Here is a 25,989-nt window from a genome sequence, read left to right as displayed (position 1 = left end):
AAAACAAAAATCAGGAAGGGGGCCAACACTTTTTCACACCACTGTACATTACAATAAACATTAAAGTACATGACACTGACCAACTGTTCGCAAAGTCACTCGTTTCATATTTTTTTCCTGTTGCTTGGTTACTTAACCAAGCAACTTAACTTTTCATATGAAATTTGTGGAAATACATTCTGCTGTTTGCTAAATTATGTAAGCATTCACTATTTTAAAATTTATTTTAAGTTTAAATTTATTTATAAGTTAATTTCATTTATTTATTTTTTGCACGTTTATAAAGCCAGTGTTTACATTAAATCCAAAGAAAGCACCACTAATGTTTACTCTCTGGCAGCATGAAACTATAGGCCGCTATTCTACAAAAGTCTTTACATACTAAATCAGATCAGAAGCTTACATTTTTTTGGGGGAAAAAAAAACCTTGGGCTGCTTCACTACACCAAATGATATATATTTTTTGCCATATTTCACAGCCTTGAAAGCATTTATACAGAAAAACTAAATAAGCAAGTTTAAATTAATTACTCTGTATAGGACAATCATTTTGTCCAAAGCACAAAAAAAGGGCAAACGGCTGATATGATGTACGCATCACACTACTTTAACAGAGAGTTTGCTAGCACATAAGGTGCTATTTGCACAGCTGATTATAATCTGCTAAAAATACTAGTTAACACTTTTTAGATGTCGAAAACAGTACTTTGGTTTCTGTCCTTCTAAAAGCTGCTGCGATTTATACAGCGTGATAATGCAGACTCCAGTGAGTCCCAAATCTTTTGGGCAACAACCCCATAAAGCTATTATGAATTTACTGTGACCTGCTTATTTGTTTTTAATTCCAGATTTAATATAGGACAACTGTATTAAGTCATTGTCAGTCACATACACCTTTGTATTGTAAGTGGCCAAAAACAAAAGGAATAGCCTATGCCTTGCACTAACTTCCCCAGTCTAGTGGGAAGTGTTGTGTTATTAAAATAATCCATGCCAGGATGGTTTTGCATGCACAAATTCTTTTATTATTCACTTTTCACTCGTGTGCATATGGAGGATTTAAAACAGATATCCTCTAGACACCATGCCAGAGCAAAAGGGTTCCTAAATGAAACAAAAGTACTAATATAGAAAAGCCAGTAAACTGGTACAGAGACATTTCAGTAGGTTAAAAACCGATTAGACGTAGATTTCATTCACAGGCTAGAATTTAATGCAAGTGCATTTATAACAATATGCAGATACAGGGCAAAAGCTTTTTGTAAAATATCAGTTTTTACTGCTTATCTTCACTAGTGCAGCATGTCAGAATAGGAAAAAAAATAAATAAAACATCACTATTTTAAATGTGGCTTTTCTAAAAGGGACTCCTCTAACGTCACAAACCCCTAGCGTGTAATCATTTGTTTAATCTAATATCCATGTGTGTTATAGCATTTACAGCAGACAATCTTTGTGCTGATGTAAAAATAAAAAATAAAATAAAATAAAATAAAACAAACACTAACCCAACAGGAGGCATCTATGAACTAGAAAAATAAGGAGTTTAAAAAAAAAATACACTAATTCTTCCACAATGGGGGCCTGGCTTTACAGCAATGCCAAGATTAACAATATTGAGCCTTTAGATTTTTAATATTTCAACTCAGAGTGAGACTACAAATGAGCCCTCTAAGAGAAGGGTGTGGGGTAAAAGGGAAAAGCCCCAGAGCTCATAGGAGTTCCTCTGGACCACTGCACTTTTCTACACCCACCTACTTCCCATGGCGTAGAAACGAACAGCGACCAAGTGCAAAAAGAGAGCAACTGAGCAAGAGAGGGGAAGAGCAGACCAAAGTTTCCTCTAACACTCTTTTACTTCCAAAATATCCAGCTTATTCCCTAAAAGGGCATAAACTTAACTATACACAAGCTAACATTCCTTTCCAGCACCAACGCTGGTGTTACAGGAGTTTATGCTTGTGATCGTTCTCGGTGTTCGGTTGCCTCAGTGCAGCAGGTGTGTAGGCATGAAGTCTCAGCTAACTTCAAAACACAGGAAGGACATCAGGGTCACCTGCAGGTTACGGCCGGGCAACGTGATGACAAAAATACTGTAATAAATAGCAGAAGAAGAATATGGTTTCTTACATATAGGAAAACCACTCAATTATGTTTGTGGGTTTGTTTTTGTTACTTTAATGCCCTAATTGAGAGACAATATAAAGATGCTCATAACAGAAATGTTCATCTCAACTTGGTGGCATGATGCAGACAGGTGTATAAAGACAACTACTACTATATCCCCAGATCATACGCTTGTTCATTTTTCTTAAAACGTATTAAAACACCTGCTTGCCAAAAGTTATTAATTTGGATACCAGTTGGGGTTATTGGGCTACACACTTGCTCAGAGGGCTAGCTAATAAATTTGCCGTTTTGTTTGTTTTTCTTAAGTACTATTCATACGTACGTTTCATAAATCGTATCAAGTCTTCAAAAAAAAAAATCATCGATCAAGTAAACGCATCAGGTACACATGCGTAGTGGACGCCGCCTGAGACGATCTAGGTAGTTAACGTCCTCGGTAAAAAGACACCTTTAAATATTTAGTGTTTCTGCCACACAAGTTGTACAAGTGTTCTGGATTCCAAGCTCGGTAAAGGCTGTTTTCTGTAACACACAGGCACTCATTATAAGATGCCTAAAACCGTAAAGAATTTGAACACTCCGGTCTTGGTTGGCAGCAGTTCAGTCTTTCATAAAGAGAGGAACAGATATGAAGAAAGGTGTTAACTGTTGTAGGAGTTTCATAATTTCATCTGGATACCAGATTTTCACACCTTGTCTCTTCAGGTCTTAAAGTGTGTGCTGCATGAGCGTAGGGGTATGTTGGGCTCAAACCACAGAACCAGAAAAATCATGGTTAAGTAAGCGCTCTCAGTCAAGTAACAGCAGGGAGGCTGGTGGGAGCATAGATGCTGTTGCTCAACAGGAAACACACACAGTGACACACACACAAAAAAAAAAACTTCAGTCATACGGTTTGTTCCATTCCATTTTGCAGTGCCCTTCTTTGAAAGTAGAACCAATCACACAACCCGTAATCACAAGCACAAAATTGAGCACTGGCTTCTAAGGTTTGTAAAGGGATACAGAAAGAAAGCGAAATGTAAAAACGGCTTCTAGAAAAAAATATAAAGCAGAGATTTGAAGGATCTAAGATTTCTTGTTATACAGAGCACATCGATAAGTGTGCTCAGAATATTTATTTATATATATATTTTTTTACATTCCACGTTACTGTATCAGAAAGTGGTTCATCTGTTATGTTCTTCCAACTTTTATAGACCTCACATTTTGCTATTCAAGCACTACTCGTATTTGGATATTCAAAGGAAAAACATTCTATTTATAGAAAGTCAAAGGAACACAATAATAGCTTACGTCGGTGTATTAGGAACTTTACTAAATCACTAAATAGTTTATCATCCTATTAGTGTGCTGTCACCATCGGTGACGTGCGTTTCAAAGAAACATAATACAATTAAAGTTAAATACTTCAGGCTAATCTATGACCAGGGCACATCGAGAGAGCACTAATCAGACTTAAGCATACCGCACATAATATGGCTGTAATTGCAAACAGTTTTTATGTCTGCTTCATGTAGCCATAGACATGGTGTTAAATTGATCGATAGAACATTATAAAACAGAAGGGTGTGTGGTCTCTGTCTAGCCTTTCCAGTAGAACAGGCTGTTTCAGACTGCTTAAAAAAAGTGTATGTAAGCCAGTTAAAGCAGGGGTAGTGATAATATTCTGGAGTGACCACAGCAACATTATAAGTAGGGATGCACCGAAATGAAAATTCTTGGCCGAAACCAAAAACCGAAAAAAGAGGAAAGCAAGGCCGAAAACCGAAAACCCGAAAGAAATTATGCCAATTATTATTACCATTGCATTTATGGCTATGACTGTGTACTAACCTTACTAAAATGAAGGCATTTCATTCACTCACTCATTTTCTACCGCTTACCCGAACTGCCTCGGGTCACGGGGAGCCTGTGCCTATCTCAGGCGTCATTGGGCATCAAGGCAGGGTTCACCCTGGACGTAGTGCCAACCCATCGCAGGGCACACACACACTCTCATTCACTCACGCAATCACACAATTTTCCAGAGATGCCAATCAACCTACCATGCATGTCTTTGGACCGGGGGAGGAAACCGGAGTACCCGGAGGAAACCCCAGAGGCACGGGGAGAACATGCAAACTCCACACACACAAGGTGGAGGCGGGAATCGAACCCCGACCCTGGAGGTGTGAGGTGAACGTGCTAACCACTAAGCCACCGTGCCCCCATCAAGGCATTTCAATTGCATAAATTAATATTAAAGTTTCAAAGAATAAATCAATTACAAATTATGAAAATATTTATTTATAGCACTTTGCAACAATGCACTGGATAAAATAAATTAAAATTCAAACTTAAATGTTTAACTTAAATGCACTCATTTGTACATTAAATAATAATGTACAGGCCCTCTGGCCTGCTAAAAGGTTGTAAAATTAAATATGTTCTTTCATAAAAACAAAGTGCATTCAGAACAAGTGCAACTGCTTAAAGATACAATATTTTCACTGTAGGCCTACAACATAATGGTGTATCAAAACAAAGACTGCCATAGCCCATATGTTAACTGTAGAACTGACAACAACAAAAGCACCAAGAACTGCAGATGTGCAAAGTGGATAATAAATATTTAAACACTAGACAAGCCCATTCTACTTCTTGAGGTAAAGTGGCAGGTTTTTCTTGATGAAGAGTAGCTTCTCTGCTTTATCACAGTGAAGTCTGTTCCTCTTCTCATCGAGAACATGGGCTGCTGCACTCCAGACGCGGTCTGGATCATTTCTCGTGCGCGCGGCTTTATTTCCGCATCCAGGTAGTGATCTCTATAACGCGGATCAAGTACAGTCGCGATGAAGTGCAGATGATCCAAATAGATCTCAGTGAAACGTGTGCTGACATACTCTGAGTGTACTTTTCATTGTTTTCACTCCGTGATCCGTCTCAACCTCTATGCTTAAGAGACGCTTTAGTGCTGCGATTAAAGGAATAACGTCCGCCACAGACGGAGTGCCCGTGCTCGGAGGGGTTTTGCTTTTATGTGCCGCATTCCTCTCATATTCAGCATAGCGATCGGGATGTTTAGATTTTAGGTGATAAATTAAACCCGATGTGGAAAAAGTCTTTGCAGACTCTTAAAATTTCGGCATTACATGTTTTGCAAATTGACATCCGTGGGTCTTTCTCAGATATACTGAAATACGTCCACAACGCAGATGTTGCTTCAGACAAGCACGTGCAGTCCGCGGTTTCTGTTTGCGTCATCACAACAAACTGTTTCGGCCGTGTTGTTTCGGTGATCAAAGTCTTTCGGCCGAAAACCGAAAATGCACTTTTGGGCCATTTTTGGCGGCCGAATATTCGGTGCATCCCTAATTATAAGTGTTGAATACTGTGACCTACAAATTAATCTATAAAATATTATTCAGCAAACGCCTAGACGATAACACTCGAACAAGAGAAAGAGAGAGAGAGAGAGCGATGATGTGGGTGTCTGAATCTTGAACTTTAAACAGAGTAAAAGTGGAGGCCAGTGTGAAAAAAATGAGAATGCATGGGAACAAACATTTATCCTTGTAAACTGTGTCCCCTGCATGTTGCACTGGCTTTGAAGAGAAAGTTCTGATCTTTTGACAGCAGTCCAAGAACTGAAAGGCTGCAGGTTGGATAAAATTGCACCAGCAAAAATGCTGGAACTGAAGAAAGTAAATGTTTCCCAATGGCATTTGTGCCCCAACCCTGGTTTTGTCGCTCTTTAAAAAGAAGTCAGAGCTCTCTGAATATAAAAACATTTACATCAATTAATGTCTTACTATAAAATCTTCAAAAAGTGTTTACTTGAATCAAACACACATCGGGAATTTAAATGTTTTTAAATGGCCCCGTTGGCTCTCAGCTAGTTTGTCAAAATACACAGAAAGTGGTTGTTTATATTGTTACTGGTTCTGAGGCCTCGCAGCCCAAATGTGAAACAGCTGTCAGAGTCGCTCAATTGCAGGCATCATAATCTGTTAATTCTGATTATACGTCATATATAAATGTTACCATGTTGATACACCTAAATATATACCGGTTACCCCTTCCTCCCTAAGTTATACACCAATATGTGTGTGTAGACATGCACCATAATCTGTGTGATCATAAACCTTGACACAAAGTCAGACATTTATTACAGCATGAGGACGTATCAGAACATGCTGTATTTATAAATCCACTATAGGGCATTTCCCCAATGCACATTAAAAACAAACCTGCATGACCAAAACGACAATAAGGGAAAAGGAAAAATCCACCCTGAACAACTTGTACTTAAATAATTATAGATATCTTTATATGGATAAAAGCTTGCATTTTAATCAACTTGTGATCTTCAATGCTGGCCACTTTTTATTTGAGGAAATTTAAGTTTCAGGGTTTTTCTTTTTTTTTTTTTTTTTTTTTTAGTTTTAAAAAACTTATCGTCTCTACCTAACGAGAATAACCCAGCCTCGCTTTAGTGCTTCACAAACCAGGAGACAATTGATTGCAAATGACCTTAACCTTAACACAGAACTCAAATTTAAAACCATTATTATAATCTTTAAATTTTCCATCAACGTGATTAAACACCCTGTTAAACGTATCTTACTTTTCAATATTTGTTTTCTATTCCTCCTGAAGGTTTGCAAGATGCACCATGTTTGTCATATCTAGAACTCTAAAGCGTTTAAAGTGAGCTGAGACGAATAACGATGTACTCATCTGAAAGTGTTTGATATAATTATGCATTTCATTCCTTTACAAAAGGAAAACTAGTTTGAGTTATCTTTAATGCTTCATTGATATAAAGAAGTCCTGAATAATTTAAAGGTTAAAATTCCGGTGCTTATTAAAGAAGGCGTGGGACAAAATTACACGTGAACTAAGGCCAAACCTTTCCATACGACAGCTGGCTCAGAAAGTCCCTGGCCTTCACTTGCCTCCTCCGCCTGTGCTAGAAATGAGTACGACAAACAGCTGGATGAACAAACACTGTGGTGTGCGTCGAGCTGACTGCTTCTGAGCCACAGACAGCAGCCTGTTCCAACAGCTGTGACGCGTTATCATCAGATTTGGGTTTATGGAACATAAAGAAGTGCTCAAGTGCCCGAGAACGTTTACAGAAAGGACCAGATACATATATCCAGGCTTGATACAACCACTAGGACAGGCACTTCACTCTCTTAAGAAATGCTCCAGAGTTTTTCAGGATCATTTCTATCATATCGGATGCGCATGTCATACACGGGTATTGACACATTTCCCTGCACTGAAGAAAGACCGGAAAGCAAGTTTATCTGAAACCCCTTTATAACAGAAGTCTAAGGGCAGCTGCTGAACTCAATCAATGAAGAGTTATGTGCAGTGCAGATCTCTGTAGAACGTGTTCTACAGTCTAGAGTCAGTCTACAGTCAGAGATATTTACAGATTAAAATCTCAGCCATTAGAACTCATGCTTTCATACATGGCAAGAGAGAACTTCTGAATTCTTAATGCAGTATGTTGGGTCTGTACTTTTGTACTAAAGTACTTTAGCACAAAAAGTAAAGCTTACTAGTCTTCTCGTTGGTGTAATTTTTCTCAATCGTCTGACTTCTTAACTGTTTAAAACAGTCAACGTAACAGGACGCAGATGGGGTATAAGAATAATCACTTGAAAAATGGTCGGTTGCACACAGTGTTGGTTGGGTGCAATGCTTAAAAAAAGATACAGGTAAATATCAGTGAAAGTGTGCCTATTATTTGTTTGACAATGCGAGCAGAGCAAGAGGTGCGAGTGTCAAGTTTTTACTTTATGCAAATAAATAACAATTTAAACTTAACATCTACCAAAAGGCACGACCCCACACACATTCCACATACTGAAATCTACCCGCAGCACCTGAGCCAGCCAGCAATGCTCTCTGTGCTGGGAGAGACTGAAGTGTTTGATTTACTTAAATTATATAACATTGTGTTTTCACCATTCAATTGTGTTACATCAGACCATTTAACAGAAGGCAGGAATGGACTCTGATGCGTTTTATAGTGTGCAGGTTTGGTCCTAGCTTGTGTACATTATGTTGTGCTACTGTGAAATCGTGGCAAGTGTCTACTTAAAAGTCAGAACACCCACTAGCAACATGTATACAGCGATCTGAGTGACAGAAGGTGAAATAATCAGTTCAGAATAATCTGTACTTGTATATAGGCAAGGATATCTGTAGTAGTTTACCTGAGGCCACAGTGGTGCTGTTCATCTGACTACCAGCACTGCTGCTCACACCCACATACAGCTCATCATCCCCCTCAGTGGAAGAGGATGAGGAAGAGTCGGAGGTGAGCTCCTCGCTAGAGCTACTGGTGCTATTCAAGAGTGCATACTTCCTGCGTGCGATCACCTCTCTTTTCTTCCTCTGTAGCAGCAGACGCTCCTTCTGCTTTGGAGTCCGCTGAGCTCCGCCTCCATTCCCACTCTTTGCAAATCGCTTCCTGGTAAGTTGCCGCCGCGAGCTCAGACACGGTCGTTTCACATGATTGGCTTCTGGGTTTTCAAGTCGTGCCCATTTGTGTGACCTGCTGGCACGAGTTCGACTCAGGAGGGTGCGGGTTGGCCCTGTTCCTCCTCCTGCACTGGCTGATGATGCTTTAATGTGCTGCTGTTGTCGACCATCATCCTCTGAGCTCAAAGTGTCCGAGTCGCCAAAACGCAAGCTGGATGAAGGCGAGGACGCACAGTCACTAAATGAGGATTCGACGTTCCGATCATCCTCGCTGCGCGTCTGCAGACGGGGTGGAGGAATCGCTGCTGCGCTCAGTCTGCCTTCCTTCAGAGAGCAGTCCGAAGGTCCAGGCTGCTGGCTTTTTCTCTTCTTCCTGCTCCTTTCAGAGTCTCTGCGCCCCCCAGCGTCTCGCAGGGTTCGATGCCTTGTCTCGCCACAAAGTGTTGTGAAATCTCCTCCAGCCTTGCCAATCACATCCACCTCAGAGGGGAAACTTTTAGCAGTCTCCATGGGCTCGGGATTAACCAGAGGCCCTTTCAGCGGGTCCTGTTTGCGGCGTGCATCGGTCTGGACCTCGCTCTTCATTGCGAGTAGCTGGAAACAATACAAACACAGGAGTTCCTATGTGTCCATCAGAGTGCCAGCAATCCCACAACTGTGTAAATGGAAGAAAGAAAACAAACATGAGGCATTAGTCAAGAAACGTGAAAAGGAAAAAAACTTCCTGTATGGGAACTAAAACATAGAGTGGATTTGACTGTTCTAACATTACTGTGCTCGAGTCAGTTAACACGATTTCTCCTGCATTTACAGTACAGAATTAATCAGTTTGGATTATAAATCAGGTCTCAGCATAGATCAGACCTTAAAGAAAGGAGAGGAATCACTATATTAAAATAAGGTCATCCCAGGCTCTATATAGATGCCGAGAAAATAAACAAGCCCACACTTATCTGCTGGCTAATGCCTTCTGCCCATTATTAATGTGATAAATCAAGGGGAATACACAAGCTAATGGAGCTGGGGACAAGCTTCTGTACCGGCTTTCTGTTAGCGTGACAATAGGCAGAAACACAAAAAGTGCCTCTCACAAAGGAGGTCTAACAGCCTAGCTATTTCATAACAGCTGTTCGATATCATTGCAGTAGATTCAAAAGCTGTTCAATCCTCATAAAGCTCCTCATAGATTTAAAGCACCTATTTAGACATTAGAGCCATCATTAACCAAAATGTTATTATAGTAATCATAGCAATCAAAATTATTTCCACAAAGCCACTTGCTATTCTTTTTTCTGTGATCAATGGTATATCTACCTATATAAGAATATCACATTCAACATCCATCTAAACCCCATCACCCTACCAAGAACAAATCAAAATAAAACCTGTGAGAAATAAACCAGCAAAATCTCTCACGTCATTGCTACAAAAAGAAGCACTACATATCCAATGCAGTGCCGTCTTTCCATAAATTATGAAAGCAGCCAGCTGTTTAAAAGAGGCCCACAGCCCCTCTGCTCATTGCGGTGGGAGCAGCTTTAGCGATTAGGCGATATTCTTCCATATAAAAAAGGTAAAAACATCATGCTATAAACACTGATGCTGATGTGAGCTTTACATATAAACGAAATTTACCAAATACAAGTCACATCATGAAAAAATTTACCATCGGGATAACTAACATCTTCACAGCGGTCTTGAACAAATATTTAAAAAAACAGTCATCATTGAGGGGAATAATATGTGAAGCATGGTTATATGATCTTTGGTTATACAACACATCAAATCCATCTGTATGTACAAATAATGTTTGACTGTACTTCCCATGTATTTCAATAGGCAGAGAAAGAAAAAACAACGCTGTTTAAGTGTATGTGTTTACTCTCACTGCCACTAGGTGGTCGGTGTCTTGCTGCTAGTCTCGAACTTGTACAGCTACTGCTGGAGTCGACTGGTTTTCTAGGAAATCACAGTTGGTCATGAAACAGGAATTAAACTAGGATTTATGTAGTTTGTTAAATGGTTGCAATTCCTCTGATATCCTTTTCTATTTGAGAAAATTAGACAGCCATCAGACTACACGTTAGCTAAATAATGTTAGCCCCATCGGTCAAAGGGGTTTGTTTGAGGAACAGATTCTACGTGTTCTCATGGGCTGAACTTCCTGCCGAAGTGATAACTTCATAAAAGTTATCCGACTCTGATCGGTTTATTAAAATATTGAGGAACATGTTGAGATTATCTAGACATTTCATCCTAGTTCAGCTGCAAAGAACTACAAATCAACACTAACTCTGATCAATACTGTAAATAATAATACAAAAAAAAAAAAAACTACTTGCAAATCCAAGACCTGCTGATCTTCCTCCATGATACAACCTCTCAGAAAATCCACAAAAACAAACAAGCATGACCTAGTCTGTAAATGTGTAAATGAAAAAGTGTCTGCATAAAATCATTTAAATAAGAAGCTTATTCATATATTACAAAAGACGTTAAAGAAATGGAAGATCATCGTAGCTAAAATTAGCACAAGCTCCTCATAAGCTTTAGATCCTTTGATGCTTGAGCCAGTGCAAGAAAACGTTCTTGAAATTGCTGACAATTCTTTTGCTAATAATAACAACAACCCATATTACACTATTACACTTTTCCAACAGCGCGGTGCTAAAACGATCTTCCTCACCTACCAGAGTGCATGTACAACATTTGAATAAATGTCAAGCCTGGACTACAACCTCGGTTCATGTTAAGAGAGTGATGATAACATTTGTTACATTACATTTACAGCATTTAGTAGACACCCATATCCGGTGTGACTTACAATTTTATTTCAATTTATACAACTGAGCAATTGAGGCTTAAGGGCCTTTCTTAGGGGCCCAGCAGTGGCAGCTTAGAGGACGTGGGATTCAAACTCGTGACCTTCCGATTGGTAATCCAACACCTTAACCACTAGGCTACCACATCCATAAAAGATGCCACTGGTGAGATGTGCAGTGCCGTCCCAAGCTCCTCTGGGGTTTGACTCCTGAGCCTGTTCTGTGCCGCTGTGCCAAGCGCGCTCTCTGCCCGCGGGGCCGGCAACAACAGCAACACCCCCTGGCACCAAGGTGGATACAGATTTCAGAACGTACAGGATTGCAAGAGACTGTTTTAATTCCCTCTCCTGAGGATCCCTGTGTAGAGCCTATAGATGTTGAGTTGCCTCGCTGTCAGCACTGTAACACATTTACACAGGCTGCATTCTGCTGCATGCTGTCTCAGGATCAGTGTACATCTAAATATCAAACCATTTCTAATAGATTTCTAACAAAATTCAACAGCAGGAGTCGTCGGTTCAGCACTTTGTACATGTTGAAGACACATCAGGTGAGAAAACTCAGCGTTCATGTTGTAGTGTTCAATTATATTCACTGTTTGTGCTCGAGCTCTAGTGTGTGACAGAGCACTAGTGCTCTAGTGTGTGACAGAGCACTAGTGCTCTAGTGTGTGACAGAGCACTAGTGCTCTAGTGTGTGACAGAGCACTAGTGCTCTAGTGTGTGACAGAGCACTAGTGCTCTAGTGTGTGACAGAGCACTAGTGCTCTAGTGTGTGACAGAGCACTAGTGCTCTAGTGTGTGACAGAGCACTAGTGCTCTAGTGTGTGACAGAGCACTAGTGCTCTAGTGTGTGACAGAGCACTAGTGCTCTAGTGTGTGACAGAGCACTAGTGCTCTAGTGTGTGACAGAGCACTAGTGCTCTAGTGTGTGACAGAGCACTAGTGCTCTAGTGTGTGACAGAGCACTAGTGCTCTAGTGTGTGACAGAGCACTAGTGCTCTAGTGTGTGACAGAGCACTAGTGCTCTAGTGTGTGACAGAGCACTAGTGCTCTAGTGTGTGACAGAGCACTAGTGCTCTAGTGTGTGACAGAGCACTAGTGCTCTAGTGTGTGACAGAGCACTAGTGCTCTAGTGTGTGACAGAGCACTAGTGCTCTAGTGTGTGACAGAGCACTAGTGCTCTAGTGTGTGACAGAGCACTAGTGCACAGTGCACTATTTACTGTAAGAATGACACAGAACAACGACACTGCGTGATGTTTTTTTTCCCCCCACAGAAGTGTAACACAAGCCAACAACACGGAGCTTTGCTTTGCGTGGAATTAAACAAAACACCTTTCAGTAGCTTTTCGTGTGAACGTGACTCTTTATTTACACGCCGATGTTTTCATGCCAGACTCCACGTAACGAAGCAGAAGTCGATAATAAATACTATTCGGTCTTGTAGGAACATTTAACACGGTCATGTTGGTGGCAGAGAGAAAGACAAACCGACACACACGTATATTCACACAGGGCCGCGAGCTCGGCGGCTCCAGGAGCCAAACAATAGCAGTGCGTTAGCTACAGAGTCCCCACACACACACACACACACACACACACACACACACACACAGGCCCACTTTACCTCTTTTCACTTTTAAACACGCTGTGCTCCTCCTCGACTCGTCCCCAGCTCATGCGGACCGGCAGCTTCCGTCGAAAATAATCATAAAAGTGAAAAAAGGCGAATATAAAGCGTCACTCGGAGGGGGAGGGGGAGGAGGGGGTGAAACTGACAAGTCACAAAAACCCCAAAAGAGGCCTGCGGTCGGTTAGCAAACTAGCTAAAGCTAACCGTTAGCTCGGCCGCTTATCTCGACAATCCAGCTTTGGGAAAAAGAACCAAACAAACTCGCGTCGACGGTTAAAAATAACCTTTAGTTAAAACACGACAGACATACGGCGACCATGTTTGATCCGTTTGTTAAACGTAACGTCGATTTCCTGGCCGTTTGCCGTCGGCGCCGAGCTGAAGTCCCCATTCCTGCCTCTCCGCGGCGTCCATTACACACCAGCGTCGTCTTGTGGAGGCCAAACTCTCGCGACTCGCTGCTCGCGCGCGCGCGCTCTCGCAGGACCAGTATGCAAATTAGCCAATCCTACAGGGGCGTTTTTTAACCGCCCGTATTCCTATAAATCCCTCCTTCAAAACTATAATTGGCTAATACTCATTTTCCCCGGTGCGATTGGTCCATCGACTAGCGCCTCCTGTGAAACAATTGGCTCATCAGGTTGACACTCACAGTCCGTTTCTGTCATTAGACAATTTAACTGCCATTTTCAACCACAAGAGGCGGGATTTGTCTGAATGACGGTGGATTAAAAAAATAATGTTTTCAGCACGGACATGATTCCGACACTTTTTGCGACACTCTATGCACGTTTGACGACCAAAAAACAAAAACAACTCCTTAAACAGTCGATTATCACAAATAAAACGTATGAATATACTACAAAACGATCATCTGAAACCAATTAATATTTTTTTACGTACTTTTCCGTGCAAATGTTTACACAGCTCTATGATTAGAAATAAAACCTGATGTTACGCTTATAACCTATTTTTGAGACTTGTAGATGTCTGCCCTCTAGTGGAATAATGGACGTTTCACACACACGTATCATCTATTAAAAACTTAGAAGAGCATTTAGCATTTTACACCACTGGGATTGTTAGCTAATTGTTTTTCTGTTTGTGATTCTTTACCTGTACTCATTTCATACATCTTGGACGCAAATCTATAATTAATATGTTATATATAAGTTATAATAAAATATGCTGTTATTATATTCATTCATTCATTCATTCATTCATCTTCTACCGCTTATCCGAACTACCTCGGGTCACGGGGAGCCTGTGCCTATCTCAGGCGTCATTGGGCATCAAGGCAGGATTCACCCTGGACGGAGTGCCAACCCATCGCAGGGCAGCTGTTATTATATGATAAAGATAAAATAAACACGTATGGAGATAAAGCAGAAGCGACCCATGATGCGATATCCAATAGGAAAGCGTTGTGTAAATAAGAACCGCCCCTAACACGCTTCCAAGTTGATTGACATTAACATTGTCCAATAAAAATTGTGAATTTTATGACGCGTATGGAGATAAAGCAGAAGCGACCCATGATGCGATATCCAATAGGAAAGCGTTGTGTAAATAAGAACCGCCCCTAAAACGCTTCCAAGTTGATTGACATTTACATTGTCCAATAATAATTGTGAATTCTATGACGCGCTATCCAATGGGAATAGAAGGAGCGGTATTTGAATCGTCGAAGGGTCGCATTGTTCCCACTATCATTTGTTTTTGAACGCTTGAAGAGTTTGCGGCTATTTTCTAAGGTTTTAAACTCCAACGATTGCCGTCTACAGTAGTTACCATGGACCTCCGTGCTGTTGTGAGTACTTATAAAATGCTTTTTTTTCCTTCATGTGTATTTATTTTGAAGTTATGGTAACGTTAGCTATTAGCAATTAGCTTAGCATTAGCGATTAGCATTAGCAAACAACCTAGGTTTTATTGCTAATTAAACTTGTTTAATTTGCTTTTTTTGTTTCTAGAGAGCGTATGACTAGTTTATTATGCATTTGTAGCTGTATAAGGATCTGAATTTTTCCTTTTAAAGTGTCGTTCAGTGTTGGTGTGGTTAGCTGGAGCAGTTTGGGCTAGTAATAAGTAAACTCTTGTACTTATGTACCAACTTGTTTCTGCAATCTTTTAGCACCGTAATGCAGAGAACCCAGCACTACTTGGTGGCAAGGCTGGGGCTGGTAATGTTGGTGTAAGGAGGGCTGTCCTGGGTGAACTGTCCAACTTTGCTGCCAAACCTGCAAAGACAACGGTATGGCTTCCTTTCTGCATCTCCATTTTTCTTTTTTTCTTTCCATATCATATTACCTTCCTTTCTTGTTCACACTCTTGTCCCGCTCTTGTTCAGAAGGGTGTTAAGTCAGCAGTTCATCCAGCTGCTGTGCAGCCTAAACGTGTTCCAGTTGTACCAGAGGTCATTCCTCCTGCTCCTGCTCCAGTCATTCCACCAGTTCAGGCTGATGTCTCCATGAAGGAGGAAGATGACCTGTGCCAAGCCTTTTCTGATGTGCTCTGTCCCATTGAGGACATTGATGGAGGTGATGCAGAGATCCCACAGTTATGCTCTGAATATGTGAAGGACATTTATGTGTACCTTCGTATCCTTGAGGTGGGTTTGAGCACCAGATGAGGTTCTCACTTTGACTTTCCTTACTGAAAACATCCAATTACAGCCACGTTTCTGTTGCAGGCCCAGCAGGCAATCCGACCAAGATACATGGAAGGTTATGAGATCAATGAGCGCATGCGTGCTCTTCTGATTGACTGGCTCATTCAGGTGCACTCAAGGTTCCAGCTGCTCCAAGAGACTTTGTACATGACTGTAGCCATCCTTGATCGGTTCCTACAGGTAAAACTAATCTGGCTCATAGTAGTTTGCGCTCACTATCTCTGTGCAGATAGTAAAACAGTTCTGTTTACACAGGCCCAACCAGTATCTCGAAGGAAGCTGCAGTTGGTCGGCGTCACTGCAATGCTGCTTGCCTCCAAGTACGAAGAAATGTATGTCCCAGAAGTTGGAGACTTTGCTTACATTACGGACAACGCTTTCACAAAACCCCAGATTCGAGAAATGGAGATGCTGGTTCTCAGAGAGCTGAACTTTGAACTAGGACGCCCACTGCCTCTTCACTTCCTGAGGAGGGCTTCAAAAGCTGGAAATGTAAGGGCTACATCCCTACAATCGGTGCAGTGCTCTACATCTGTGGCATTGAAATGTCTCAACATGTGCTCAAAAATGGAATGAAAGATGACTGGACATGATATTTTAGGCTGATGTCATGAGGCAACAGTAATGTACCTTATGGGATGTTTGTTCTCTTTCCATAGCTTCATAATGCATAATGAAACCAGAAAGCTCAGTCCTGTCTTAGACATGCCTGTGGCTGAAAACATAATTTTTATGGAAGAAGTCGCAGGCAACCACAACATGCAGCAAGAGTATCCCATTATGGAAAATGAATTGCACCAAACATGATCAGCTTAAATTCATACAAATGTCAAGAGATTCTGAGGCTTGTACATAAAGGAAACTCCTAGTGTCGATGGCACACTGTTGCCTCCTACACATCTAATGGTTCAGTTAGTCTAGCTGGCATGTTGACTGATTCTAACTGGACTTGTTTGACTGGTTTGTTTTATTTTATTTATTTATTTATCTATTTTTTTTTTGTCCTAAAGGCTGATGCGGAGAAACACACCCTTGCTAAATATTTTCTTGAGCTGACCCTGTTGGACTATGACATGGTTCATTACCATCCATCAGAAACTGGTGCAGCTGCCCTGTGTCTTGCTCAGCTTGTGCTTGATGGGCAGAAATGGGTAAGAGCTCATAAATTATAGAAAACTTTTTTTTTTTTTTTTTAATTTTATTTTGTCCTCCTCTCCCTCCATTGTTGCTTTTTCAGCAGTATGCAAGTCATTTACCATCCTTGTTTTCTAGTCTCCTACACAGGAATACTACACCACCTACAGTGAGGCCCATCTGAAGCCCATAATGAAACACATGGCCAAAAATGTGGTCAAGATTAATGAGGGACTCACTAAATATGTGGTAAGTGAAGTAAAATTGCTGGCATATAAGTAATTTGTGGCTTCTTCTGACTTGCATTATTGTTCCAGGCTGTGAAGAAAAAGTACTCAAGCAGTAGGCTAATGAAGGTCAGCCTGCTTCCTCAGCTGAAGTCTGCACTCATGAAGGACATCGCTGCCCCTATGCTCACCTCTTGAGTGTTTCACAGATAATCAACACTGCCAATCTGCACTTTATTCCTGATCAGCCATTGGAAATGGACTGCTGCTTTAAGGATCCTTTGTGTATATATGTGCAAATAAACGACAGGATTTTTACCTTTTTATGAACATGTACCACTTACAATTCAAGTTCATTCTTTTAACTAATTTTACTGTTGCATTTTGACGTTTTTTTTTAGATGTTCTTGAGCTGAATTTTCTTAAGAGTTGATGGAACATTTCAATAAAAGTCCAAATATGTTTGAACTGTTTGCTTTTGTTTTACTACAAATATTGCTTGGACAAACAGGCCCTAAAAATAGAGTTGAGCTTGTGAGAGCAATGTACAGGAGTGGCTTCTGCTTAGTTCTAATGAAAGCCTGCAACCACTTTTGATTCCCGATGTATAAGATTTGGACATTCTTGGCTTTGGACCTAAAACTTTGGAATTGTAGCCATTTTCTTCAGCAGCTATACTTGATTTGTCCCTGATTTTCTAGATGTGTGCTTCCTCCTGGAAATACTGTGTACCATTAAATCCTTGTGATTAATCCAAGTTCTACCGCATGGCTGTGTTCCTAGCACTTACTTTATTCTTACCTACAAGAGCTGCAAGAAGGTCCTTATCAAAGTCCACTCTCCACCATGGTGCCTTTAGGAAGGCTTTGTTTAACTTGCTATTTATGATAAAGTGGACATTTCCTAGATCTGTTTAGGTTGCCAAGGAGGTGGCATAACTGTAGGGATGTAGTAGCTTAGTGGTTAAGGTGTTGAATACTGATCAGAAGGTTGTGAATTCAAATCCCTGATCCAACAATATGGAGTTAAAGGTATAAGTTTCTCTGTATTGTGGATACACAGCTGACCCTTCTGATGGCAAAAATGTTTGAGCAACATTTCATTTCAACTGGAACACCAAGTAGGAAAATTCACTGCCAAATATCAGGTATTGTGCAAATATGAAAATTGATGGAAACAAGCTGCAACAGACTCATTAGTGTGTAAAAAAAATTCACTCTCAATAACGATACAAGAAGCATTTGTTATGAAATGAAAAATAAATGTATTTTGTCATCAAAGTTGTCATTAGTAGGTATGTATTAAATCGTTTAATGCTTACAGTTCATTTGTGTTAAGAGGTGAACTTTGGTCCATTTTCCATCTAAACACGACACTTCAAACAGCCGGTATTGTGCATAAATAGACAAAAAGCCAACGTGGGAATGCTGGGAAGAAGTCCCAAACAATCTTTCAATCCTATTATTAACATTTAACATTGTACAAAATATTCTAGATACATCGATGCAAAATGCCTGTTTTTATGTAAACAAATTGCTATCAAAACAATTCCCTTCAGAAAATGGTGCATCTTTGGCAAACCTTCATATATATATATATATATATATATATATATATATATATATATACACACACATCCAGGGGAGGCTGGCGGCGGCATGAGCGGCCAGTACGTCATACCGATAAAGTGCTTTGTAACCACAAGTGTGTTATGCTGTAACACATGCTCTTTGTGGCTTGGGGCTTCATTGACTTCTAAAGACTAATGCTTCAAAATTTTCAGTTCAACGTACATTTTTGAGATGGAATAATTAAAATCTATCAGGCATTAGCAGCAAAAAAATTTCCCTATATAAACCTTAAATTTGAACATAGAGCTATAAAGAATTCATAAACCACGATAATCTACAGTAACGCACCTTCATTTACACAAGAAAATCCTTCCATTTCAACAGAGAAAAAGATTTCAGGTCCCACGTACAACGGTCGCTTTGTGTCTTCGAATGACTTTAAATATCACTAATGGTTAAACCGAAGGAGGGAAAATAAAATGTCACAAGCTATAAATACAATAAATAGTTTTGATCAGTGCTCACAGGGACTGTGTAACTCTTGTCCCTGGAGGGAGGTGTCCTGGCCAGAGTCCTTGTGCTTAATAAGACTGAAGGACTGTAAACCTCACTGTGTTAAGACTACAGCACGCAGATACAACAAGAGCTCCACATCACTGTCTTCACCCTTTTTTTCTCATTTGTCCATTTCCAATGCATTAAAAGTCTTTGAGGTACGTGTGATTCTCCGAGTGGCTGCTCGGCTGCAGTAGATGGAGTTAGAGCTTGTTGACGTAGTTGTTGGGGAAAAGGCCTTGTTTACCCCTCAGTCTCCCCGTCCACCAGCCTGAGGCGTCTGAGGAGCAAAGGCACAAGGGAAAAAGTGGTCAGTCAGTGTCTTGCCTTGCAAAATGTATGTCTTTTCGTACAACAGAGTCTATTACTATTTGTTTATGTGTAGCATCTGTATGTTTGATCACTGAGCAATCTTTTAAGTAGATGAAACGTTTAAAATGACAACACAGCATTTCTTTTCTTGCGTCTCAGTCTAACAGCCTCCTTAACTGGTCACTGACTTTAAGTGGACAGGATCGTCTAGCCAGAATTGCATGTGTGAGACATTCTTTCCATGTTATACATATTGACTTTAATGGTGCTCTCTGTCATCCTAGAGCTGCAGTGCACGCTATCCTACACGTTTAATTGGTATCCCTAGTCTAAAACACTCAATTTGTTATTGAACCGTGCCTCCAGAGATGAACAGGGTGTTAGATAGTACTTACTCCTGGTCTGGACCAGGGATCTTAACCTGTGCTGTACAGGATGGTCAAAGTTTGGGATATTTTTATAAACCCAGCTCTGATAGTTGCTATGATATATTATCATGAGGCCTTTCGAGGAAATTATGTTTGGTTTGATTGCACACAGGTTATCTCCGCTCAACTAATTAAGTGACTGTGTGTTTGTGCCTGTGATTGCTGCACTAATTGCTCAGCTTGTTCACCTTCCATGATGATTTCGATGATGTCGTCCGCATTGAAGCTGAGCTCGTCTGTGTCCTGAGCGTCGTAGGCGTACAGAGCTTTACACTGAGGCACCTGAGGCTTGGGTTTAGGAGCAGGTTTCGGCCGTCCACCTCCTGGGGGGGGCCTGTTAGATGACTGCCTGTGAGCTCTGGAACACAACATGACACAATAATCAGACTCATTTCAGCATCATACAGGGCTCGAGACTCCCCCGAGACATTACAGAAGCTGCTGTGAGCATGCTTTAAGAGAGCAAAGTGAAGTTAACTGAAGGGTGAAGTTAACTTTACTTTCAGCCGCAAAACTAAAGCATTGTGTGGTTTTGCTTGTGATTTGCTTCGGTTTCAACCCAATGACTTTCAGACTGATGATGCCATGTTTGCCACAAGGTGGCATGAGATACAAACATTTCTCAAAACTACTGCATTTGAAGGACAAGTTACATTGGTAATGGGATTTAAATATATTTGAAATATAAAATTTGAATATATTTGAAATGCAAAATCTGATCGGAGATTGAAGTATTAAAGTGAAGTATTAAAGTGAAGTAAAATAGACACCCACATCAACAATATCAACACCCACATAGTGAACTCAAAAGGAATACTCCAGCCACATGTGTAGCATATGTGTGATTAATTTATTTTGACGTAAATAGATAAAGCTGCTTTGGTAAGACCAAAGTAGTCTATGTCTCATTCTAAGACTTTTACAGTAACCATAGTTGTGTAAACAGTGTCTCAGTACAGGGAAACATGACTAATCGATTATCTGCGGTTAATAACACATTCTACAGATGTGGCTGAAAGAGATTAGAAGAAAAACACAGCAGTATTCCTTCAACAGGTCATATTTTTTCTAAGCCCCATTTCTACAAAGCAGAGATAAGAGAATCTTAACTCTTAAAACATTTCAGTCATTGGTGAAACAACACTGAGCTCCTGTCATTGGGAGAACAGCCTGAGTCCAACATCTCTCCTGGGGCCTTGATGAGCTGTTTGTGTGATGTACAGAGGACCCAGGAGAGGTTCAGTAAGATAAGAGCAAAGCCAAGAACAGAGGATGATTCAATTCCAAACCAGCGTAAGCTTTGAAATCTCACTTTCCGAAAGGCAATTGTTCGGCGTGGTTCAAAGTGATCCAAGTGTCAAACTTCCCTCAATCTAGTTAACAAATAATATATATATCCAGGTCATGCTTCTTTACGTAAGCAGTGGTGCTATGAGGCTGGGGGTAAACATACACACAATGTTAATCTACATAAAAGTTTCAAATAAACTTGGGGACTAAGCAGGCCGATTGATACAAAACTGTATACTGTCTATATATTGTTAGTGTAGAATTCAGCTACGTGGAGAGTTTTTTTTTGTAGCTTATGTGTGGGTGAACATTTGGGGAAAAGATTTTGTTTGAGACAGATTTCCTTTCCTTGGAGCTACATGAACCTTGTAGTTCCTGTGTGAAATTAAATAAGCAAAATAATCGTGTCTCAGCTGATGGACTACTTCTGGAACAGAAGGGAAATTTGATTAGATAAGTATTTAATTACCTTTCCTTTTCATTAGGAAACAGATGATCTGTCAACACATTCGGTATTGTTAACACCTTTCCTGTACTTTGATGTAAATCCCACAGAGATATAATGTGGAAAGGAACTTTCTGTGCTAACGAGGCTTTAGAACTGATTTGGAATTGCATCTGTGTCAAACCTCATACTACAATAAAGCAGATTGAAACCACAACCAGTACTACCACTGATGACACACACACACACACACACACACACACACACACACACGCACACACACACACACACAGACTCACATTCCTCCATTTGTAGCCGCCCGCTGGTTTCTGCTATAGCAAAGAGATACATCAGCTGTGTTACACACTTGTCTGTCTGATGTGCTGCTATAAGAATACGTTATCTAATATAAACATTTATGGGTTCCTTATTTGTTTAGTGATGTGTGCATACTTTTTAAGAAAACTTCCCATGTTACTGATGTCTGTTTCTGAGGACAACATGTATTTGCATAAATGTATTTGTGAAAATGTGTGTGTTTGTTTGTGTATGTGTGTGTGTGTTTGTGTGTGTTTGTGTGTGTGCGTGTGTATGTGTGTGTGTGTGCGTGTGTATGTGTGTGTATGTGTGTGTGTTTGTGTGTGTATGTGTGTGTGTTTGTGTGTGTGTATGTGTGTGTGTGTGTGTGCGTGTGTATGTGTGTGTGTGTGCGTGTGTATGTGTGTGTATGTGTGTGTGTGCGTGTGTATGTGTGTGTATGTATGTGTGTGTGTGTGTGCGTGTGTATGTGTGTGTGTGTGTGCGTGTGTATGTGTGTGTATGTGTGTGTGTGCGTGTGTATGTGTGTGTGTGTATGTGTGTGTGTGTGTGCGTGTGTATGTGTGTGTGTGTGTGCGTGTGTATGTGTGTGTATGTGTGTGTACACTCACCCAGCAGCTCCCTGATCAGGCACTTTCAGACAGTCCAGGTTTGGCTGCTGTGCCGTTGGCCTGCTGCTTCTGTCCTTCAGCTGACTGGCAGTGACGGGCAGGAAAGGGCGGGACTGATTACCTGATGCTGGCCTCTGATGCTGCATGTTTCTCTGACTGGCATTGTGATTGGAATGTTTCAGCCCACCATTCTGATGAGCGGCTGGAATTAAAATAGAAAATGAATCGCGTATTTTTGTACTAGCAAATAGTTATGTAATATATAAAACAGTACAGTGTTTTACTACTCAGTCTCTTAATACTGATGAGGTTTGGTTTTGGAAATTGCTGGTCATATTTTTGTATAAAACTGAAAACAAATATATGGAATACAAATGTAATTTAATTAGCAATTTTTCGTTTGATTTCGACCATAAAAATACTGTAGCCCTGTCTGTGTGTGTGCGTGTGTGTGTGTTTGTGCATTACCTGGTGGGCCAGGAGCAACCCGTGTTGGGATATGCTGGTGTGTTCTCAGTATGTTTGCAGTTGGGCCTTTCTTATTGGGTCCTGGAAAACAATATATTCAGTTACACACAGCATACTTTATTTCGATAATGTACACAATAACTCAACATTGGAGAGGCCAGCAGGTGTTTTAATAGGTTACCAACCATCATACTCTCATCCTAGCTACATGTCCACGACACTTCTAAAGCAGATAATACAGACTCCTATAAACCTAACCAGTAAAGAGGTGTTTTAGTGTTCCAGTTTCCAGTGTTTTAGGAGAAGGTTTTAAAATTGCAACACTCTTTTCCCCTCCAGACCAAATGTATTCAGCCATCGCAGATATGTTTGTCTTCTTCAACATTTTAAAATTTTATTTTAAACCAAATCACTGTTGATTGCTTGAATCATATTAGAGAGTGAATTTAAGTCTGTAGAATTTGAGTCTGTAGTGTCAGTGCTTTGTAACACTCAGAAGTAAAGCTGGAGAATAACATTTTTAATATGGGGGACGCTGTGTTTAGTAGTTTCTCTGTAACAAGCTGCAATTTTTGTTTTATCAACGACAAGAAGCTGGTCGGCAAATTGGCCGGCAGTTTATAGTTGTTATAAGAGAAACTGCAGAGTTTTGTAAATGTTCCACATGATCAAAAGGAAGTAAAAAACTAATAAAAAAGTGTCCATTACTGAATAAAGTAAGTTAAAGATACAATTTGAGTCACTGGAAAATTGCTGTGGTGAAAGAAAGATAACACATCAGGACGTGATGTTCTATTAAAAATAATCTTCCAGGCAGTAACATCACACCACTCCATATTTATTGGTTACTACAAACTACTTAGGCTAAAACATCTGTAAACTGCACCTTGTGTCTCAGTAACAACATACTTGCTGATTCTACACCAGCTTCCAATTATCCCCAGGACAGCAGCTGCTCTTAATAGCAATGAAAGTGCAGAAGGAAATGTGTGGGAATAAGAAGTCTCAAGAAGCATTGTGTGGATGCTGTGATACTCACGCGAGTTCTTAGGAAGTCCTGGTCCAATGCTGACCTGCAGCATTTTGTTGGAGGGTTTCAGCGTGGCTACATCTCCCTGACCCTGCATGAACTGCACCTGCCGAGAACCTCCATTGCTCCATGGGCCCCAGCTCTCCTTCTTCAGCTTCATCTCCAACCTGAACATCAGAACCAAACTCTTAACCACGCTTCTTTCAGAGACAAAGCAACCGCTCACTGGCTGTTCTACTCGAACATGCGCTATGGGGACTTACGTATTGGCAAATTTGAGAGGCAGCTTCCTCTGGGCTTTTTCCTCATATCTGCGTGACAGCAAGCTAATGAACTCGGTCTTAAAGACACACTCTAACAGGCTGTCATACTCCTGTTCATGAAGGATAATAAAGTCGTCCTGCAACGTGCTGCAAAACAGAGAGGAGAAGAGACATAAATATGAGTGGAAAAGACAAAACACATTACAAAGACAAAACATATTACAAAACACCTGCTCATTTTTGCATTTATCAGTCAATCAAGTAAAAGCAGAACAATGCATAAAATCCTGCAGACCCTAGTCAAGAGCTTAAATTACTGTTCCTTTTATACATCAGAATGGAGAACAAAATGTAATCTGAGTGAGTTAGTCTTTGGCTTTTACACAGAATTGTGTACATAGACAAAAACATCCAGTTAGCATCTGTTCTGCAGGTGCAAAGGCCTTGTTGATGTGAGAGGTCAGAATATAACCGCCAGATTGGTTGGAACTTGCAGAAAGACACCAGGAACTCAAATAACTAACCTTCACAACCGTGCAGAGCAGAGAAGTACGTCAGATCTCTCAACACCCAATATCTGAAGCTACAATGGGCATAGGTTCTTCAAAACCGACAGATAAAGACTGGAATAAGAGTAGTTGATATTTTTTCTATAGAATTTGTTTGTCTTTTTTGTAGCATTGTTCCTGTTTGGACAACATTAAATATCCTCCTTTTTAATGTGTAAATTAAAATATTTGTTTTGCAATATTGCCTTCCTGTTCCTGAACTATAGCAAACTATTCTACAATCCCAGCCATGGTTTAAACTCAGTTCCCTTTTTTATATTCCTCTTGTTCCTTTTCCATATAACCGTACACTCATGCATCCAAAACCACATAATTTCCATACAATGATCTGTACAAATAAACTGGCCAACAGGAGCATGTTTCAGATGTTCTCACTTCAGTCTCCAAACAGCTCAATACTAAAGTACGCAAAACAGCAGGCCCTTTAGGGTCAAACAGAGATACCATGATGGAGGCGCATGCAGTGATCGCCTGTTTCACCCCAATAAACTTAAGTCTTTTCTAATGAGCTTTTTACAAGGTCTGTTCTCCTTTCTAAGGAGCAGCTGGATTACATTACCCACAACCCACCGCTCATATCACATCTCCCCGACCCCCCAACCAGAAACAGACGTTCATTCAGTCACTTTATAGCATTGAGCTGCAAACACAAATCTATTAGTGCACTGAAGTACAATGTTTAACTCATGGTGTGATCTTAGAGAAAGGTGCTTGACACGTGACTTTAATCTGATAAGGTTTACACATGCTGACAACATTTGAGAAAGCTGTTTTTTTCACGACTTCACACAAAACAAATACACTTGTACTTTTTATGCCCAAAGGCTGCCTGTAGCTTAGAGGAAAGCTCAGAATGTGTTTCAGGTGTCACTAGTTCCTCAGTGCGAATGGTTAGGTGACTGCTACACAGTTTAGTCTCACTGACGTTTAAGGTGCTCAGACCCCCACATTGGGTTTGAGTAGACACAGACCAGAATTATTAATGCGGCTATACAGGAGATTGCAAGCTCTTAACTGAGTGTGGAAGT

The 25,989-nt window shown here is 40.5% G+C and overlaps 3 protein-coding genes across 7 annotated transcripts in view; 1 reads left to right on the top strand and 2 right to left on the bottom strand.

Annotated features, from left to right (window-relative positions):
• Positions 1-13,538, bottom strand: part of rnf111 (ring finger protein 111) — a 44,477-nt gene extending 30,939 nt beyond the window's left edge. For both annotated transcript variants that reach the window (XM_060859717.1, XM_060859718.1), the window contains exons 1-2: positions 13,064-13,538; positions 8,346-9,268 (exon numbers count right to left, since the gene is read on the bottom strand). In XM_060859717.1, coding sequence (XP_060715700.1) covers positions 8,346-9,198 — 853 coding nt within the window. In that variant the 5' untranslated portion in view covers positions 9,199-9,268; positions 13,064-13,538. The remainder of the gene's footprint in view (positions 1-8,345; positions 9,269-13,063) is intronic.
• A 1,203-nt stretch (positions 13,539-14,741) lies between these two features.
• Positions 14,742-17,569, top strand: ccnb2 (cyclin B2). 2 transcript variants are annotated; one of them, XM_060859166.1, is made up of 8 exons: positions 14,742-14,879; positions 15,204-15,323; positions 15,423-15,680; positions 15,762-15,920; positions 15,996-16,232; positions 16,751-16,891; positions 17,013-17,123; positions 17,192-17,569. In XM_060859166.1, exons 1-8 carry the CDS (start codon positions 14,862-14,864, stop codon positions 17,297-17,299), a joined length of 1,152 nt encoding a protein of 383 aa, XP_060715149.1. In that variant the 5' UTR covers positions 14,742-14,861; the 3' UTR covers positions 17,300-17,569. The 2 variants fall into 2 exon arrangements, with proteins under 2 accessions (XP_060715149.1, XP_060715148.1); XM_060859165.1 differs by having other exon boundaries at positions 15,420-15,680.
• Positions 17,570-18,341: 772 nt separating this feature from the next.
• Positions 18,342-25,989, bottom strand: part of myo1ea (myosin IEa) — a 44,419-nt gene continuing 36,771 nt past the window's right edge. The window contains exons 23-29 of one of the 3 annotated variants that reach the window (XM_060858932.1): positions 24,393-24,539; positions 24,139-24,296; positions 23,100-23,180; positions 22,632-22,833; positions 22,002-22,034; positions 20,156-20,325; positions 18,342-19,507 (exon numbers count right to left, since the gene is read on the bottom strand). In XM_060858932.1, coding sequence (XP_060714915.1) covers positions 19,431-19,507; positions 20,156-20,325; positions 22,002-22,034; positions 22,632-22,833; positions 23,100-23,180; positions 24,139-24,296; positions 24,393-24,539 — 868 coding nt within the window. In that variant the 3' untranslated portion in view covers positions 18,342-19,430. The remainder of the gene's footprint in view (positions 19,508-20,155; positions 20,326-22,001; positions 22,035-22,631; positions 22,834-23,099; positions 23,181-24,138; positions 24,297-24,392; positions 24,540-25,989) is intronic. The other 2 variants (XM_060858933.1, XM_060858934.1) reach the window with 2 other exon arrangements.

This window comes from Tachysurus vachellii, chromosome 23 (assembly GCF_030014155.1).
Source record: "Tachysurus vachellii isolate PV-2020 chromosome 23, HZAU_Pvac_v1, whole genome shotgun sequence".
In the NCBI taxonomy this organism is placed as follows: domain Eukaryota; kingdom Metazoa; phylum Chordata; class Actinopteri; order Siluriformes; family Bagridae; genus Tachysurus; species Tachysurus vachellii.
Note: the sequence above shows the minus strand (reverse complement) of the source record. Positions and strands in the feature narration are given on the sequence as shown.

What these genes read in the sequence shown, in the direction of transcription:
- ccnb2 (XM_060859165.1), top strand. An exon ending in CCAAACCTGCAAAGACAACG is followed by an intron (nt 15,324 to 15,419) that starts GTATGGCTTCCT and finishes GCTCTTGTTCAG; the next exon opens with AAGGGTGTTAAGTCAGCAGT. An exon ending in TGTACCTTCGTATCCTTGAG is followed by an intron (nt 15,681 to 15,761) that starts GTGGGTTTGAGC and finishes TTTCTGTTGCAG; the next exon opens with GCCCAGCAGGCAATCCGACC.